Source organism: Cimex lectularius, unplaced genomic scaffold (assembly GCF_000648675.2).
Source record: "Cimex lectularius strain Harlan isolate CLEC.00 unplaced genomic scaffold, Clec_2.1 scaffold140, whole genome shotgun sequence".
Lineage (NCBI taxonomy): Eukaryota > Metazoa > Arthropoda > Insecta > Hemiptera > Cimicidae > Cimex > Cimex lectularius.
This window is the reverse complement of record NW_019392728.1, coordinates 1,119,855-1,138,861: the sequence shown is the minus strand read 5'-3', so window position 1 is coordinate 1,138,861 and position 19,007 is coordinate 1,119,855. Positions and strand designations below refer to the sequence as shown.

General features: G+C 33.4%; 1 protein-coding gene across 5 annotated transcripts in view; it reads left to right on the top strand.

Annotated features, from left to right (window-relative positions):
* Positions 1-19,007, top strand: part of LOC106665170 (protein sprint) — a 450,469-nt gene that overhangs the window by 159,722 nt on the left and 271,740 nt on the right. For 2 of the 5 annotated variants that reach the window (XM_014391411.2, XM_014391408.2), the window contains exon 1: positions 9,888-10,093. The exons of the other annotated variants lie outside the window; for them this stretch is intronic. In XM_014391411.2, coding sequence (XP_014246897.2) covers positions 9,903-10,093 — 191 coding nt within the window. In that variant the 5' untranslated portion in view covers positions 9,888-9,902. Of the gene's footprint in view, positions 1-9,887; positions 10,094-19,007 lie in introns of those variants that run through there. 5 annotated transcript variants of the gene reach the window in all.

Here is a 19,007-nt window from a genome sequence, read left to right as displayed (position 1 = left end):
TTTATGTTCAATAACCTGCAATACAAATAAAATTCTTGATAATATTACTAGTTGTCTCAACCTAACTGTTAGGTTATCGAATAAATTTTAGCTGGCTGTCAGATTCAATAAAAACTCATAGACGCCTAGAATACTCGCCCAACCGTTTATATTCTTGAGTAAACGATGTACTGCTATTAAAATGCATGGTCATATATAAAATGCCAGGTATTTCTGAATTAACTAAGAAGAACTATTCTGAACTCAAACCGATTCCAGCTGGTGTACCACAAAGCAGTGTATTTGGGCTTGTTCTATTTTTGTCTTCACTAACAATGCACCAGAAACTAAGGATAATACCGGGGCAACGTTTGTTGCTGATTCGGCAATTATATTTACATTGTAAGTCGAGGAAAGAAATGTAGAAAAGATAGGCAACCTGAAAAACTTAATCCAGACTTCATAAATGGACGACGAATTGAAGGATTAAGGTAAACGATGGCAGGAGTGTTTGGACCCGGAAACAAATACTCAGAACCCATGGGAAAGCACACCAGTATCTTCCAAGCTGAGACTCACGCAATTGAAAGATGTATCCAATTCAATCTAAATAGAGGATACAAAAACAAGAATATAGCTATCATGTCAGATAGCCAAGCAGCCATCAAAGCACTAAGCTCAAATACCATTAGTTCAAGGATGGTGCTGAACTGCAAAACCAAACTAAACATATTAGATTCGCAGAATAAAGTTAGCCTCTGCTGGGTCCCAGGACACATGGGAGTAGAAGGCAACGAGAAAGCGGACACCCTTGCAAGGAAAGGGGCTGCCACACCGCTAATAGGACCTGAACCCTTCTGTGGAATAGGAACACACACTATCAACGAATACCTCAGACAGAAGTATAAAAAGAAAATGAGCGAATTTTGGAATTCACTTATTGGACATAGACAATCCAAGAATCTTCTAACCAATTTTGGCAAGAAAGAAATCACAGAATGTGTCAAAGGAAGCAGGAATAGACTGCGAATCCTAACAGGACACTGTAGATTAAATGGCATCTAAAGAAAATTGGAATAATCCAAGATGGCACATGTACATTCTTCAAGAAAGCAGAAGAGACACCAACACACTCACTAACAAACTGCGGAGCTACATTAGTCCGCAGGAGGAAGTGTTTTGGGATGTACAATGTGACCATAGAAGAACTACAACCACTGAAACCGGGCCTATTAATCAAGTTTCTTGATGAAATAGGACTCACCGATGTGCTTTAAGCAGAGCACAGGGGATACAATAGCTCTTAAAGAGCGCAGTATATCATACCCTGAAACATTATATCTACATCTACATCTCTACAAGGTAAATGAGGACAAATCGGTACGATGGACGTGAGCAACGAAAAACTCATTACAGGCCAGCTGATTAACTCAACGGTATTGAAATCTACGTAAAGATAAGAGATCAATATTAAATAACAGAAAATGTACTATTCTGGGGCAAGACTGCTCCATTACTTATTGTCAGTAATGTCCTCAAGCCCATGTGGATTTATGGGTTCCAGCTCTGTTGTGCCAGCGAGACTAATAGAACGCAAAGACTTAATGCGCCATCACATCCCAATTTCTTAAAATCAAGACGAAAATTTTAAATGGGAACCCCGCTAATTTATGTGGTAGAAATTGAACTCGTAATAAAATCTTTAATTATTATCATTAAATTAATTAAGGTTTTAAGTTGAGATAAAATAGTCAGTGTCACGAGCGGGATTCGAACCCACGACCTTCGGCTTGATAAGCCGCTACTCCACCACATGAGCTATCGTGACTTAGATCCCCTCGGACTGTAACTTCCCATCTCAACCGCACCTTTTTCAATTTTCCCTCCTTTTTGCCATTTTTCAAATGTCGTGAAATCTGATTCTCGGCGACAAGTGAAATGGCCACGGAGAGCTTTAGTGAATTATACTTCATTTTAATTAATTAAATTCACTATTTTTCGTGGTCCGCTTGACTAATTATTAAATTTATTAAGGTTTTAAGTTGAGATAAAAAAGTCAGTAAAAAAAGTTAGTGCCCGAGGGGATCGAAGTCTCGCTAGCTTAAGTGGTAGAGTAGCGGCTTATCAAGCCGAAGGTCGTGGGTTCGATTCCCGCTCTTGACACTGACTTTTTTATCTCAACTTAAAACCTTAATTAATTTAATGATATTAATTGGTCAAGCGGACCACGAAAAATAGTCAATTTAATTATTATGTACGTTATTACAGAAATCATAATCTTTATTTTCAAATTGCACCTCATAATCATTATTGTTCAAAACGAGCACCACCACTTTGTAAACAAACTTCAGTAATCCACTTTTAGCCACTGGCTTGACATAGTTCCGGCAAGTTATTTGTATTAATTATTCTATGGATGTCGGCGGATTGTAGTTTGAATACTCTTAATTTTTAAATATCCACACCAGAAGTAACTGAAGGTGGCAAATCATAATAACATGCCGGACAAACAATCGAGCTTTTTTCTTATCCATGTTTCTCAAAACGCCCGATGGAGAAATTGAGTGACAAAGCGGCTAATTGAAACTAATTTGTGCGCGCGTCCGCTGTGCATCCCCGAACAGACGGGGTACTTCATCAGCGAGGAACTTTTTAATAGTTGATCATTACAATTAATCTCATAATTGGACTTATTAATCCACAGTTTTTGTTTCAAAACATTTTATTTTCGTCCAATAATTTTTCCATATTTGCGAGAATAGTAATCCTTTTGTCATAATCTTGGTCGTACCCTTTGAAAATGACAAGTCCTAAACTTTTATCCCTGCAATTTTTTAATACACTCAGGATCAAGGAAATTCAGTTGCTACTGCTAAGCTTTCGAGATCGCCTGTACAAAAAACTTAAATGTGTTTATCTGTAGACATATTTAAGAATGTTTTGCTCTGATGATGACCTTAAAATAGGTTGAAAGCTTGTTAGTAACAACTGAACTTCCTTTTCAACTTCACGATCCTACCTTGATCCAGAGTGTTCGAGAGTGAAAACGTGTTCGGTATTCTAACATAGAAAATTTGCTATTTTTCGTAGAGCATAATTGGGATTTGATCGCATAGAAAGGAGTACTTGTGTTGTCAAGCTTCTGGTTGAAAAGGGGATATCGATTCTAAAGGGAGCCGGTTGTTCAAATTTTTGACCTATTGTAAAATTCTTAAAATGTATTCTTCGCTCAACATGCTTAATCACCCCTTTGGTACAAAAATTTTAAAAATAACAAAAGTAAATTCAACACACAATAAAACCCAAATGCAGATTGTAAGTAGGGCAAGAGTTATTCGAAAGTAACTTTATGTGTAATTACAAAAAGACAAAAAATAAAAAAATACCAACCGTAGATTATTGAAATACCCAGCAATCATAACAAATATATCATTATCGTAATACATACTCTCCTAAATTGAAAGTTCGCCTCAGAATCATTGCAATCTCAAAATTACGTTGCGAAGGTTTAAATAAATTTTTTTAACAGGTTTGCGACAGCTAAGAATAATCGTGACAATCCATGCTTAGAATTTTAAAAATGCATAATTTCGTCAATTTTTTCAACCAGTCCTTGTGATTTTATGAAAATTTTCTTAGAAACAACTCCACTTTCATAAATACAAGAGAACAACATTTTAAATTTTTTAAATATTTGATTTATGGTAAAATTTTGTAGTAAACTCCGACAATTAAGGTTAATTATCATTAAAAATCTAGCTTATCTTGATTTGACAAAACGTGGTTTGACATTTTATTTAGGCATGTTTTTTGATGCTACATTATTTCGAAAAAAATAATATTTGTGTGCTATGCTAATAATATTAATAAAGTATGCTATCTTTGATTACAAAAACAGCTAAATGTGTTGTTATAATGTTAACATTTTCAGCATGTTTTTTCGAGCATTGGGAATTCATCTGGGGTGTATTACGGATCATGAGGGAAGTCTTCTGTGGTTAGAGTACTTTAATTAAAATGGTTTAAACACGAATACTTAAGTTCTTAAAACTTAGTTTAACTTTAAGAAGACTTCCCTCATCATCAGCATTTGTCTTGGCATTTGGTAGGCCTGTTGAAGGTCACAAATAAAGAAGTCGCAACATTGACAATCATATAGCTTATGTTGAGGTTGAATTGACCATATTCCAAAACTAAACGAATTAACTAACTTAATATCACTTATGCTGGTCAATTTTTTTATATTTTTACTTTATTTTTTTTATTAAGTGATTGAAGAAATTGAAATAAATTTTATATTACTTTGACCACCTTTTGATCCTCGCTTTGTCAATCTAACTTGATTGTGTTTTCTTGGAACGTACTGTGATGTATTTTTTATTAAGCGTTTTATTGATGTATCCCTTTTAAAATCTGGTTATAAATTCTTTTGATTTTACAATCAACTAAGCTTCTCGATTTTTATCTTTAACTGGAAGAATTGATTGGAGATCTAAGTATGAAAGATAAACGAGAGTTGGCTTTTGTTATTCATGGGCGGTTGGAGCGGGCTGTGGCGAACCTGCGTTAAGCCTTAAATACTTGAGCGGTCTTGTTTACGTCCGAAAATAACGAAAAAAAGTCTTCCTGTCGACGTCGGGATCCGATGAAACTTGCAGGAAGGAAAGAGATCGGAAGACAGAAAATTCATTATTGATTCCAGTGAATGAGGAATGGGCACCGGCTGGTAAAACACCTTGCCCACTTGAAATTTTCACCAACACGACTTGTTTATTGCCTCTCACTTTCACCCTTTAGAAAACACGCATTGTGCCCAGGCCGGCGTTGCCTTCTTGAAGGGTTTAAATAGGTTATTGCCTGACTGTTGAAAACTATTAAAATTTAAGAACATAAAGAAAATTTCTATGGAACTTGGTGTAGATCTGTAAACGTTTGTCTAAAAGCAAGGAATCAGAATCCAGAGGTAATTACTTTATAAAAAAACATGCAATTACTAGAGACCCTTTTTTACTGCGCTGAAATATGATAATATTGAAAAAGCCATACTGACAAGACTGCACATAGGTCATACAGGAATGACCTTCTGACTAGAGAGCGACCGCTTATGTGCACGTTATGTACCAATAAGATAAAATAAGCAAATTTTCATTTGCAGAAGGCTTGACGTTTATAGGCAATATTTTGATATATCGTCGGGCCTGTGTAGTGTTGGGGTACCTCAGGGCTATAGGGATTTTAAATGTATACAAAGTGACCTTTTTAGATGGCCCAGCTGAATTTCTCTTTAACCAGTGACGTTATACAAAAAATACGTGTTTAATATTTTTTAGTTTATTCTCAAATTTTTACCTTTTTTAGTAGAAAAATTATACAGGGTACCTCAGGGCCCAGTTCAACTTCAAAATTTCAAATACGACACGACACACATTATTTTAAACGGGTTTTTTGCTGAAAACAACGATTCAATCGGATTTTGAAGTGTCCAAAAAATGACAAAGTTATGGCAAAATGTTTGGAAAAAAACACCAGTCGTTTGGATTGATATTTATTAATCATATTTCATATTCGAATTCTCTGCTTTGCGTAAAGATGCAAAGATGTGCTCTGTTTAACCATTCTTCACCGGTGCTCAGGGCGATAGAGTCAGGGGAGATGGAGTGCCTTTGCCGCAGTTCTTCAATTGAGGTTGCTAGGTTATGCTTGGCGTAGACACTGTTTTTTTAAATGTCCCCCCACAGAAAATAGTCAAGTGGAGTTAAATTGGGTGACCGAGGAGGCCAATAGGTCCTATTCACCAATCCCGCAAATAACGTCTCACCTGCAAAAATTTGTGTGGAGGCATCCATCAACCTGGAGAATCATCCTTTGTCGTTGTTGCAGTGGAACATCATCTAATAGTGTTGGTAAAACCTCCCCTCAAAAAATTCTCAGATTTGCCCACGTTCGAAAATTCCAATGGTTTAATATGCCATTAGAGGTGAACGTGGATTCAAGAGTCCAAAGGATGTATAAAACAACGATTTTTTTTCAGCTTCCCAAATCTACATTTGTACAGGTCTTGGCAAATAGTTTGATAAAGTGCATTTCGTTTGTTCTTTGTTAATTTCAATGACTTTTTTCTTCACTAAAGTAAACATTAATTGCATTTATTGTTTACATCTTGACATTGTTTGTCAAACTCGCATTATGAAAACAAATCTTAATCCTCGGAAGTAAATAAATTTCTTAATAGTACCTATTCGTTACATTCAGTATTCCGTTCAAAGTAGTAGTATCGACCCCCGGTTAGATTATGATATGCGAGGAAGATCCTAATTGAACGAATGACATGAAAATAGTAAAAATGTATTTAAAAGTGAGTGTAATTGGATTAAGAGACTAATTTCGTTGGGGTTGAAATGATCTAGCTGTTTACAGCCCCTGTAACCCCATCCGAAAATAACGTGATGTGGCCCAAAACTGCCAGCACCCGTGGCGGATGATTCTCGTTTCCTGCGTGTTTTGTAAATATCAAAAGCCGGATTTACTTGCGGTTTTGTTTTGTACATGCTTGGGATGAGGGGAACTCATATCAATCTGTAATCAGTAACTTTATTTGTTTGGGAATCTTCCTGACCAAAATACTGCTACTACTACTAATACTACTACTACTAATACTACTACTACTACTACTACAAAAAACTTTCTAATAAAAAAAAATATTGGGACTTAAGCCGGGGTTATTACTTGTTACTGCAAGTTATCATTACTTGCATGATATACTACTGTGCTACTGCTACGTACTATAGCATAACAACATATGTTGCTCATATGTTTATTATGTTATAGTACACTTTTTTACGACAACACCTATTGCTCATAGCTAGCGCTGCTCTGCATTTTTCCTTTTGCTAGATTTTTCTTACACATCTATAACTTAATAGACCTTTCTTCGGACCTTCTTACTGAAATATGGGCACACTGGTCATACAGCTTCTTCCTCAATTGTCACACTTGATGAAGAGCTCTAATTCAATCAATATTACAGAAAATTCAAACCCATTCCTACAGAGAGTAACAGAAACCTATTATAAACCTAACCTAACGAGGTGGTACCCGTGCATTGTTTTATTCAATTTTTTCAATCAGAAATGCATTAACAATAACTTAGTATTAGTATACAAAGGAAAATGAATATTGTTTGGGAAACAAATTTGAAGGATTAGCTATCTCAAACTGTCTTAATTTCTACATTATTCATTAATTAGTGTAACTTTTTCCTTATAGGTATTATTTCAATTTTTCATTCAATTTACACATACATTTAATCTGTTGCCTAGGCAGTTCTATCATCAGCAATCTTTTCAAAGAATTTGTACCCCTTATCTGAGTTCTAAAAACCGGCTCTCAAGTTCTCTTTATCAGCCCTTTTCCGGCTCTCAAAAGATAGAAAATAGTTAAATTAGACTGTATTAGAGATTTTCAAAAAATCTGTATTTTGCATATTGCATCATGATTGTAATTTAATTTATAACTGTGTCTGTTGGTACTACTTTCGGAAAACAATATTCTTATAACATTTAAATAGCTACTAATTTACATTATGAAATATTGTAATTACTTATCGACCAAATATATTAAGGAAAAACCTAAAAAAATTAAATAAATAATACTTTTTCCGTATTGCGTGTAGACCAAATTGATCAGTAGTGGAGTTTGATATCATTACACCTTTATTATCATAATCTATCCTTGTACTGGAGAAATGTATGATGTCTGACCCTGCAATTTTAATAAACGATTCAAAATTTTATTTTGATTTAAAATTTATAGTTTAATACACTTTCATAAACCAAACTCTTTAGAAAACCTCTATAAACTTTTTTTTCCTTGTTTTGATTATTTTCCTTTATACTTATTCACCTCTCTGGGAAAACAGGCCCAGCTTTTCATGAATTTCTATTTACGATAAATTCATGATTTTAAAGAGAAAAGAAAAATTTTGGACTGGGTTAAAATGCACCCAGGGATTAAGACCTATTTGCTTTTTCTTTTGTCGCATTATCAAAACCTCAAACTCCCTCCTACCTTTATTATAAATTTAAATCGTTTTAATCTGTTTCGGATCGAAAAACATGAACCCCATCCAACAATTTCTACATAGAACAAAAGAAATTAATATTTCAAAGAGTTTCAAATTCGTGATTCCTTTTTGTGGAATTCATTAACTGGGAAAATTGTTGATATGACAACTTACAGGCATTTATGTCCAAATTGTATGATTATTTATGCAAAATGCAGTTTACCATCGGTCTTACAAGAAATTGGGTTTAATTCAGTTGTTTTTTAAAATTTTTATTTACATATGCACTTATGTAGTTTCTGTTAATTTCTTTTGTAATTTTATTTTTTATTTTCTGACATTATATCTTTCGTTTAATCTTTGTGTTGTTGTCTTACGTTATCGATTTTTCAATTCATTTATTCTCACTTTCAGTTTGATTTACTTTTGTAAAGTTATGCAGTAGTCTATTTTAGTTTCTTGTAAATGTTATTTACAGATATATATGTCCAAATTGTATGACTATTTATCCAAAATACAGTTTACCATTGGTTTTACAAAAAATTGGGCTTAATTTGGTTTTTTAAATATATTTTTTTTAATATTTACATATGCGCTTATGTCGTTTCTTTTTAATTTCTTTTATAATTTTTTTTTCTATGACATTATATCTTTCGTTTATTCTTAGTTTTGTTGTCTTGTGTTATCGATTTTTCAATTAATTTATTCTCACTTTCAGTTTGATTTAATTTTTGTAAACTTATGCAGTAGTCTATTTTAGTTTCTTGTAAATGACATGTAATTATTTATTGTAAGTTTTTCATTTAGTTACTTTTAGAGGAATGTTGTTCCTAGAACATATTATTAAATAAACAAAAAATAAACATTGTGGAAAAGAGCTGAAGAAATGAACCCAATTGCATAAAACATTAAAACAGTTTATTCGTTTTTGATCGTTTGGACTTAGGAGTGATCATGAAGCATGATCATTAGCAGCCTCCCTTTCTTCATATCCTTTATCATCGCTTTCCTCCGCCGGGGCTTATAACTTTCATCCCATTACGTCTACGCCATTTTCAAAATTGACAGAACCATCAAAGTTTATGGGAGTTTCTTAATTTAGAAAAGAAAAGCAATCTCTATCCGTAAGTATATGTTGTCGAAACCGTACTTCGTAACACATTTTGTTTTAGCGAACTTTCGCTCACATTTTGCCAAGATTTGTCAGCGATTTTCATTGCGCTTTATAATCGTATTAAACATCAACTGACAAAGTCACGCTTTCCCCGCTAAGCTCCTTATTTTTTCAACCTGTCGGACCAGGTATTTCTTCCAGCAAAGCCTATAATTTTAACTGATGAAGCGGATTTATTAATGAAAATGTCTGCAAAGGTACCGAGTGTTTTCTTTTAAATCGGTCTAATCCCTTAGTTTTAATATAAAATTTCTGAATGAACAACAATACACACCTCACTATTAATTTATTTAATTCTAATTGAATATATTAAATTTAAAAAACCATATATATAAAATTTGTTCTTGCTTATAACTAGATCCTGTTAGAAAAGGATCATCAGAACATCTTCAACTTAAAATAGCAAACCCTTTGGATACGTATATGTTGGTATGTCCTGACGTTTAATTAATCTTTGAGGTTTTTGATCATTGTATATATGAAGAGGCTTTGGAAACAATTTGCAACTCCAGGTAATCGATTTTAGATTTCAACATCTTAACAATTCACCAAGCGTGTTCGTTTCTATTTCTGCTTGCTACGTAGCCAGAAAAATTAGATTAATGTTAAGTGCTTGAAAGTAATACAATTCTAAATAGGATGGAGGTTTTTTTTTAACTTCCTCTCGGTTCTTCTTAACGGCCAAGTATGCGTTTTATTGCACCTCTAGGCAATTTTATAAACGGAAAAGAGGGACTGGGGATCTTGAAAGAACTAGAGGGAGGCATGCAGGTCGGTCGTCCCCACTCGCGCCAGGCCAACTCACACTCGTCCCAAGCAAATTCAGTCTGCTTCAACCAACGGGAGCGCCTGCGCCGAGCGAGTTCAGTGATTCTAAGGTGTGTTTGTGTTTGTGTTTGTGTTTATCGACTTCTCCGATTTGGATTAATCTACAAGCGACACTTTACAAATCCGGATTCCTTTTTCTAAAAATATTCTTCTCTCTTCGCTAGACCCGAGAAACACGCCTTTCTTGCAATGCTGTGATTTTTTTCACAACCTGAATTCTACGCAGTCTTTGTTCAAAGTTTGCAATATCTTTATTTGGCTAAAATTCTTTGGCCTGAAGTAAGTCATTTGTTCGTACTTTACTGTTTCTGTTGTTGTGAAGTTCTGAATCACATTTTTTAAGTTAGCTAGCCAACTGATTGCAATCTACCTACTCTCTAATCAGTCAAAATTGGTGAATCATTCCTAACATATTTCAATTTTTACCCATGGTTTTCTTCAGCTGTGATTTATGGTTCAATATTGCATCTAAAGAAATTTATCGACACAAAGATTTTTCTGTAATTAAAATTACTATTCTTTCGGATAAATATATGCATACGTTTACGCGCGTATGTGTGTCGGAGAGAGAGAGAGAGAGTGAGAGGGAGAATGAGTGAGAGTGAGAGGGAGAGAATAAACACCCTGAAAAATCCAAACGATCTTAACTAGTCGATCTCTCTCGTAGATTCAATATTCTGAATGATGATTAAATCAGCTCAAAATTTAACGCTATAACCGTGTAAAATATGAGATTTACAAACTTTTGCCGTACAGTTATATTTTTTGGAAGAAATAGGCCTTTCTTGTTTTTCTGAAATTTCTGCAAACTTGGACTATATTTAATTTTCAATTATGACCCCTTTTTCTGGTTTGCGCTGGTCGGATACAGAATCAATCCAAACGATCAGTCAAATTGATTTTCTTATTCAAACTATGCCTACCTATTGGATTTTTATAAAAAGCTGTTTTAAAGATATTATTAGTTGACCGACTTCCTAACTTATCCTCTCGTAGCCACAAGTAATTCAAATATGAGTATTGTTGACCTTATTCACAATTTTGCATTGTTAAACTTTCTATTTTTTGCTTTATTTTAAAAAAAGTCTTTCAATTTTACAGAATATCACCGAACATTAATGTTATTTATGTTTTTTCTTTGCATTAAAAAAATATATATGGGTCAAGTTTAATGGCATGGTTACCTTCACTCTAATATTATATCAAAAATTTATTTCTGTCGTCAATCCTTTTTTTTTTAATTTTCGTTTTTTAATAAGTTCATTTATCAAATTCGTTTAATTTATTATAACGTTATTTAGGATTTATAAAACTATTTGCGTTTTCCTGTTTATTGGATGTTTTTTGGCATGAAAGTTTAAAAAAAATCGATTGACTTGTATCGGAAATGTCTAGAAATGTCAAATTTCTGTAATTATCAAATGCCGAAATACATTCTTTTAAAGTATAAAAAAATCTGAATCTTAGACGATACATTTCAAAAAGTAGTATTACCTACTTTCTTAGGTGTCATAAAGTTCTCTAATCTATTGAAATGATTCCTTTTTGTCCTAGAAATATTCCACATTCATATCCAGCGTAAATATTAATAGATATAAATAATTGACAGCATTTTATAATTTTTTATAAATAATTTACAGCATTTTATAATTTTTCTCTCATCTTCGACATTGTTCTTTGATGTAAATATCTCTTGTCTTTTGAATGCTTTATTCATTTCACTACCTAAATTTCAATTTATCAAAACCCAAGTAGAAACACTAATAATTATTTTTATATTTATAATACTCTAAAAATAGTTAAAATTGATTGTTGAAAACAAAAGTGGATTTACACTACTGTCTGTCTTGTTATTGCGAAACCGAGATTACCTCATCATAATGATGTCATCTAAATTTGAATATTCCAAGTTATTGATTCGTTCGGTCTTAAAATATTTTTTTCTTCTTCAAAAGTCCATAACGTGGAAGGGTTTTTAGAACAAAAGAATCAGTCGTGTTTGTTCAGGTTGGGCATCCGTAGTTTATTATTCATAAATACATTTATCAGGATTCATTTGCTAACATCATTAATCTAAAATGTGCAGATACGCAAAAATAATTATCAACGTGGTGAATCATCAAATGCTGTTGTTGATTTTTTTCTAATTTTTCTTTATAATTCTTTATTTTTTAACACTTTCTTCGGTCCGTTTTGATTCTGCGTTATCTTCCCATGCACAATTGTCGGATATTTTGCGAAATTGATATTTTCACCGTTCCAGTTTCAAATTGTTGACTACGGGTCTTATCTTCTATAGGCAGTCCACATCGATTTGAATCCTGTATGAAAAAAAATAAGCCAGCAATATCCCCATTACAGAGGAGATAATTCGGTTTTCTTACTTTATAGATATCTTTCACGCTATGATAATTTTTTTATATACATGCGAAGTGTAGCTCATTTAATATAATTTCAAAACTCATCGTCAGCATATTATTATGATTAGAATCGCTGAACTCGTTTTAATTTACCTGTACTAAAATACCAGATAACGGCTTAAAAAATGTGATTTTGGCGGTGTCTTCAGGCAATGATACGTATCAAATATTATATCACATGTGTAAGTTAATAGAGCGAAAACTAGGTTATGATATAGCTATAATAATAGAAATAGTACATTTATTTGCGAAAAGTCCTACAGTAAGATAAAACATAAATAGAGAAAAAATAATTAAGGATAAAATAATAAGTAAAGGTCAGTCATTTAACCAATCTGCAAATTTTCGCCTGCCACCTAAAAGCAGTGCTTGTAACAGATGGCAGGAATTACGTCAGTGAACAAAATTGCTAAAAATTAAAACAAAAGGACTGAGAAGGTGTATGAGACCAAATAAATGAAAGAAAAAACAAAATAATGAACCGAGAAAACAAAAATAATATAAAATGCAATAAATTCGAATAAAGATAAAATAATTGCCATATGATGCCAAATATGCCACAAAGAAAGTTCAAATTATAAATTTAAAAGTTTTACAGTAATACATTTTTTGAAATCCTAATACGAATTAAATTTGTTAAAATTAATTTTGTGATTATAAAGAAACCTAAAAACAACGATCAATGAAAAATTGGTGTTTACTTTGGATATAAAAATATTAGTCACTATTTTTGTCTTGTTTGATACTCATTGTTTGATTCAGCGAAAAGGTTATTTTTAAAGACATACATACAAGAACATTTTAAAAATAATTGTTTAAATTTTAGAACCTGAAAAATACCATATAGTTGATTTGTATTAAATCTAAAAGGTTTAGAAAGAAAAGTTCTCAAAACAGAATTTTGAGTTTTGATTAATAGATTTAAATAACAATTCCAAAGCAAATTATAGAATGAACCAAAGCGTAATAAACTGATTTTAACAATTTTACATTTAGGATCTTTCTTAATACACTGAATTTGTAAAAAAAGTTTTCTCAGTCGCTTAACCAAAGAATCAATGTGTGACTTAATATTTAACCTAGAGTCTAATATAAATCCTAAATATTTAGTATTATTTGTAATTGGTATGGGAGAACAGTTACAGTTAACTAGATCTTTGACAATAAAGGAAAAGTAGACATTTTGTTTTTCTGATCGGGTTCTTTATAATAATTTTACATTTTTACCTACCTCAATAGTCAAATCCATGCAAGTAGGCACTTTTAGTTGCTGTTTTAAAAGTTTTCTTTAAAAGCCCCAATTTTTCTCATCATGATCTAGACGTATTTGTATTTGGTGCAAGATTAATCACGAAACCGGTTTTTCCGATGCAATTCCGTATTTAAAAGATATTTCCAAGCTTCTATAGACAAGTAAATCACACGTGCTAAATTCATAATGCTATTTAAAGCAGTTTGGTGTTTGATCGAGCGTGAAGTTGGGGTTCAGATAGTGTTGTAAGAGGGAGTTGACCTCTGGAACTCCGTTTCTTGGAGAAAGAAACCCTTTTAACATCGGATTCGTAACATCATCGTCGACCTCTTTGATCACAATGGATTTTTGAAACTATTTAACAAATCCGTGTCGCTTAAGTAGCTACATATACATCAACATTATACAGTACCTTTCTATAAAATTTCTGTCTTTCAGATTTTTGTTTTGCATAGGCGCAAATACGCTTTGTACTCTTTGACAAATACCTGTACAAATATAAAATAAATAAACAATAAAATAAATTTGTGGTGATTAGTGACTGTTAGTCTATGATTATTCGAAATCGTGAGATGCGGTCTGGTGTGATGTAGATTTCAGAAAACATTTTCTTTATCGGGCCAACGTTTCGATCTTTATTCAGATCATCTTCAGGTTCTGGGATTAACAAACATTGTTCAAATTTAACAATTACATATAGGATGTGGAAAAAAGTGAATTTATACAATGCAAAAAAAATATTTTTTTATATTCAATCAAAGTAATTTCTACTCCCTCAAACGGTTTGTTTTCTGCGTAATTGTGCCATTCTTGCGTGTCTTGTTGAGAGTGCCAGTGAGATATTGCTGTTTAAAAAACCAATTGTTTAAAAAAAAAACTCTTTTAAAACACTAGTAGTAGTGATAAGTGAATCGTTCTTTTTTAAAATAATTATTCATTAAAAATGTTAGTCGGTCAATTTGGGGGATGTTCCTCCAATTATTTTCTAAAATTGCCGTTCGTGTTTCCTCTTGCCAAAAAACACAGAAAAACAATGTGGTAAAATGAGTATAAACTTTTTTGAAAATATTAACAACCATGTTGTACGGCAAAGCCCCTGCAGGTTCCCCGTTATGCTAAGAAATGTTCTATGTTTCTCACATAATAGAAATTTGTCATGCCTTGGCTTCTTAAACAGGTCGTATAGGCATGCCGACAAATTTGAGAATGGTTCTCGGTAGCGAGTTTCTAGGTTCTCTGTTCCGATTTTTGAAGGACGTGGTTTTTTTATTGTATAGAGATCTGCTTTACGTGTTTTCTGGCTATGTGTTTTGTTTGAGTGCGTGTTTAGGGTCGATGGCAGAATGTTTATAAAAATACCCATCAGTCCTAGTTTGGATTAGCTTATTAATATTGTGTGTGACCTTCACATGCAGGAATATCGAGTACTCCACCCTCTAATCAGATTGAGTACAATGTACATAGGTGTGAATGTATTTATTTGTGCGATCGTTTGTTGAGAAGAGACGATGCCCTGTGCATCTGGCTTTAGTTAAGGGGACTAGCGACCCAGTCGTATAACGGGGTAGATGAGCTCCCCTGAGGTATCGACCAAGTGTCGGATCGGCACATCGGGGAGTGACAACCCTTCGGGGTGAATGTTCAAATTAACAACATTAAAAACATATATAAAATTAAGGTTTCAATTTGATTAAATGTTTTCCGATTCAGTTTTTGAAAATCTTAATAGTTTTTAACCTGGTGCGTCAGAAGTTTTAAAAATTGTAACTGGTAAAATCGTTTAATTAATCTTGTCGGAAAATTTTATTTTTTAATTTTGTTCGTTCATTCTTCAGATCTAACACCCACCCTTCCAATGAAAAATTGCATACAAGCGCCTCAGAGAATTTAAAAAATATTTAGATACCTGGAGTTATTCCACCTGGTTTTCCAGATTTTGCCTCTCAGATAGTTTTAGCCTGTTGATACGGCGATGAATTAGCGCCTTTTTTACTATTACGTATTGAAAATTAATAGTTTTAAATAATTTGTATATTGATGGAAAATATATTTTAATCGAAATAACAACCTTTCCAACTTACAAATAAGTTGCGTTGCGTCAATATTGCTAATTTAAATAGACATATATCTTATGTAAATTGACCAATTAGGCATTGGAGCATAGGAGAAACAGCCATAGAATATGCAAGATAAAATAGTGTAAATATTAAAATGGTTATCTTTGTGTTCAGAATAATAAATACACGAGCTGAATTTGCGCGACGAATTTATACCCCAAAAAGACTTTGGCGTATTAGCTATTTTCTACTCTTTGTTTCAATCAAAACTATTTTCGGAGAGATAGCTTAGCTAATAATGGCTATCGGGAGCCACCGATCCAAAATTTTGGTAGTAGCCGAGATATTATGATTCGGTTGCAGCCTTCTGAAGGCTGCTGGTCAAGAAATTGGTAAGTCTGTTATTTCAGTGATTAACAAAAACGTCGATGATCAAGCAACGGTTAAGAGCATCGAGTTTGTCAGGCCGAGTGTAGGTGGTCAAAACCTTTCATATACATGGTCAAGTCATGAACAAAGTTGTAACCCTGGCCAAAACCGTCGAGGAGACCTAATCGTGCTTTGTCTGCTTGTCATTTTCTGTCGTGTTTATATTATTTATTTGCATTATGATTATGGGTTTGTAGACGTGTCAAGCACATTTTGAGGTAAAATGGTGATCATTGACCACCATACCTTGTTGTGGTATCCCCGTTAAGAAAATTCACATATTTCTAGCTTTTGCTTTCGAAATACTTCCCCGGCAATTATCTGTATTTATTTACATTTTTAATTATAGCATTAACGATATAAACAATGATTATTCAGAAATCGTGAGAATCGGTCTGGTGTGATGTAGGTTTCAGAAAAACATTTACTTTATCGTGCCAACGTTTCGATCTTTATTGAGATCATCTTCAGTGCCTGGGATTTACAAACATTGTTTACATTTAACAAAAACACATATGATGTGGAAAAAAGTGAATTTTTACAATTCAAAATATATTTTTTATATTCAATCAAAGTATTTCTACTCACCCAAAGATTTTGTTTTCTGTATCTGATATAAACAATCAAGACTTGGACTGAATGAAAGTGAGATGTATGAAAACATTGTCTAATCCTTTTACAAATTGAGTCGAAGTTGTTGTTTGAAATCAACACTACGTCAAAACAAACCATTAAGCCGCATTGCTTTGTTATGCTAATTTGCTAGGATTAAACAAAGCAACTTGATGAAGTTGTTTTTCGTCATTTCAGTATTTGAACATTACTTTTGACATGATTGATTCTGAAAATGTCCGGACCTTTTCCGTCATTAATCCACTTCAGTATTTGAATTCGAACGATTCCATAAGATATCATTGAACTCTTCTGTGCAACCCACCAAGTTCCTCCCAATTCATACCGCGATTTCGCCGTATCCGCTGTGCTTTTCGGCATCGCCGACCGTTCCAACGGTCAGCCTTTTGCATATTAATCGCTGGGGCTGTTAATCCTTCACGCCGATCGGGTCAAATCACCCCAATTAGAAAGAGGCGGGGGTCATAAATTCGTTAGCTCATAACTTAATGGACGGATTAACATCTAAAAAAGGACGGAGGGGAAATAATTTCTCGATTAATTATTTGTTTGGCCTTACGCCTATATTCGGCCTCGGTGTGGGCCGAACCGCTATGCTACTAGATCGAAGTTCGAAATTTCCATTTGAAACGAGTCGCAGTTATATCACTTATATCGGCTTAATCGACTTGAATTATTGATGACGGATTTCAGTTGGCTTCATTAATAATCCAGAAATCTCCGACTTTTTCGGGTGGGAATCAGATTTTCTGAAACCTAAATTCTTACCTGTCAAACCGTCAGCCGTTTTACTGGCTTAACCTGATGGAAATTTTGGTCTGGTCGGTCAACTTTCCATAGCTTCCGTCATGTTGATGAAATTGGGACGTCCCAAAGTAAACAACACATGGAAAAGAAAAATCATCGCCAAATCGTACAGTGCTAGTCACGCTATTATTTGTCTCTCTGATGAAAATAGTTATTCGTTTCAGAAAACATTTTCAGGTAAAGAATAATTCTTTATTTTGATCTAATAAAGCGTTTTTTTTTTTTGTTTGCTTGCACAACTGCATTACAATCAAAATGAATAAAATCTTAACTTGAAATATAAATAGAATTTTCATTTGAAACGAGTTATCAATGTGAATTATGAGTTATATAAGATGGACCGTAGACTGTTCTTCTTGGTTACCCTTTTGTGATGATTTTAGCTTTATTACTGTCATAAGTAACCTACAATAAATTATCGATACTTGATTAAATTTAAAAATTGTTCTTTCTTTGGGGAATCTTAAAATTTAATTTTCTAATAATTACAATAATACGAACACACTTGTCAAGGTATGGTCTTGAAGAAGAAAGCAAATTTAGTTGTTACTACCAAACTTTCGACCTATTTTTAGATCCTCATCGGAAAAATAACCTTAAATATATCTACCGATGACATATTTAAGCTTTTGCCGGATATCTCATTTCCCTGTAGACCGATAAAAAACTAACACTGAAAATAGAAATGTGTGTTGATTAGTGACCGTTAATCGATAATTATTCAGAAATCGTGAGATGCGGTCTGGTGTGGTGATGTGTTCCAGAAAAACATTTTCTTTATCGTGCCAACGTTTTGATATTTATTGAGATCATCTTCAGGGCCTAGTGTTGTCTGCATTTCAGCAAAAAAGTTCTCTGGTTGATAGCCGATGCGAGTTTCTTCTCATTGTTGGCGATGTCCTTCAGAATACTTTTAGCTGTGTGTCCATATGTAGTTGAAATTTGTTCATAGAATCCCATGTTCTTCGTTCTTCTCGTGTAGAAATGTGTGGTGATTAGGAACCGTTAATCGATAATTATTCAGAAATCGTGAGATGCGGTCTGGTGTGATGTAGGTTTCAGAAAAACACGTAGCTAAAAGTATTCTGAAGGACATCGCCAACAATGAGAAGAAACTCGCATCGGCTATCAACCAGAGAACTTTTTTGCTGAAATGCAGACAACACAAGGCCCTGAAGATGATCTCAATAAAGATCGAAACGTTGGCACGATAAAGAAAATGTTTTTCTGAAACCCACATCACCACACCAGACCGCATCTCACGATTTTTGAATGATGAATGAAAATAGAGTAGAAGATAATAAAGTATAGTCATATGTAGTTCTTGTGAGGTGCTTTTTTAACCAAAGATGGGTTACTGTATGAT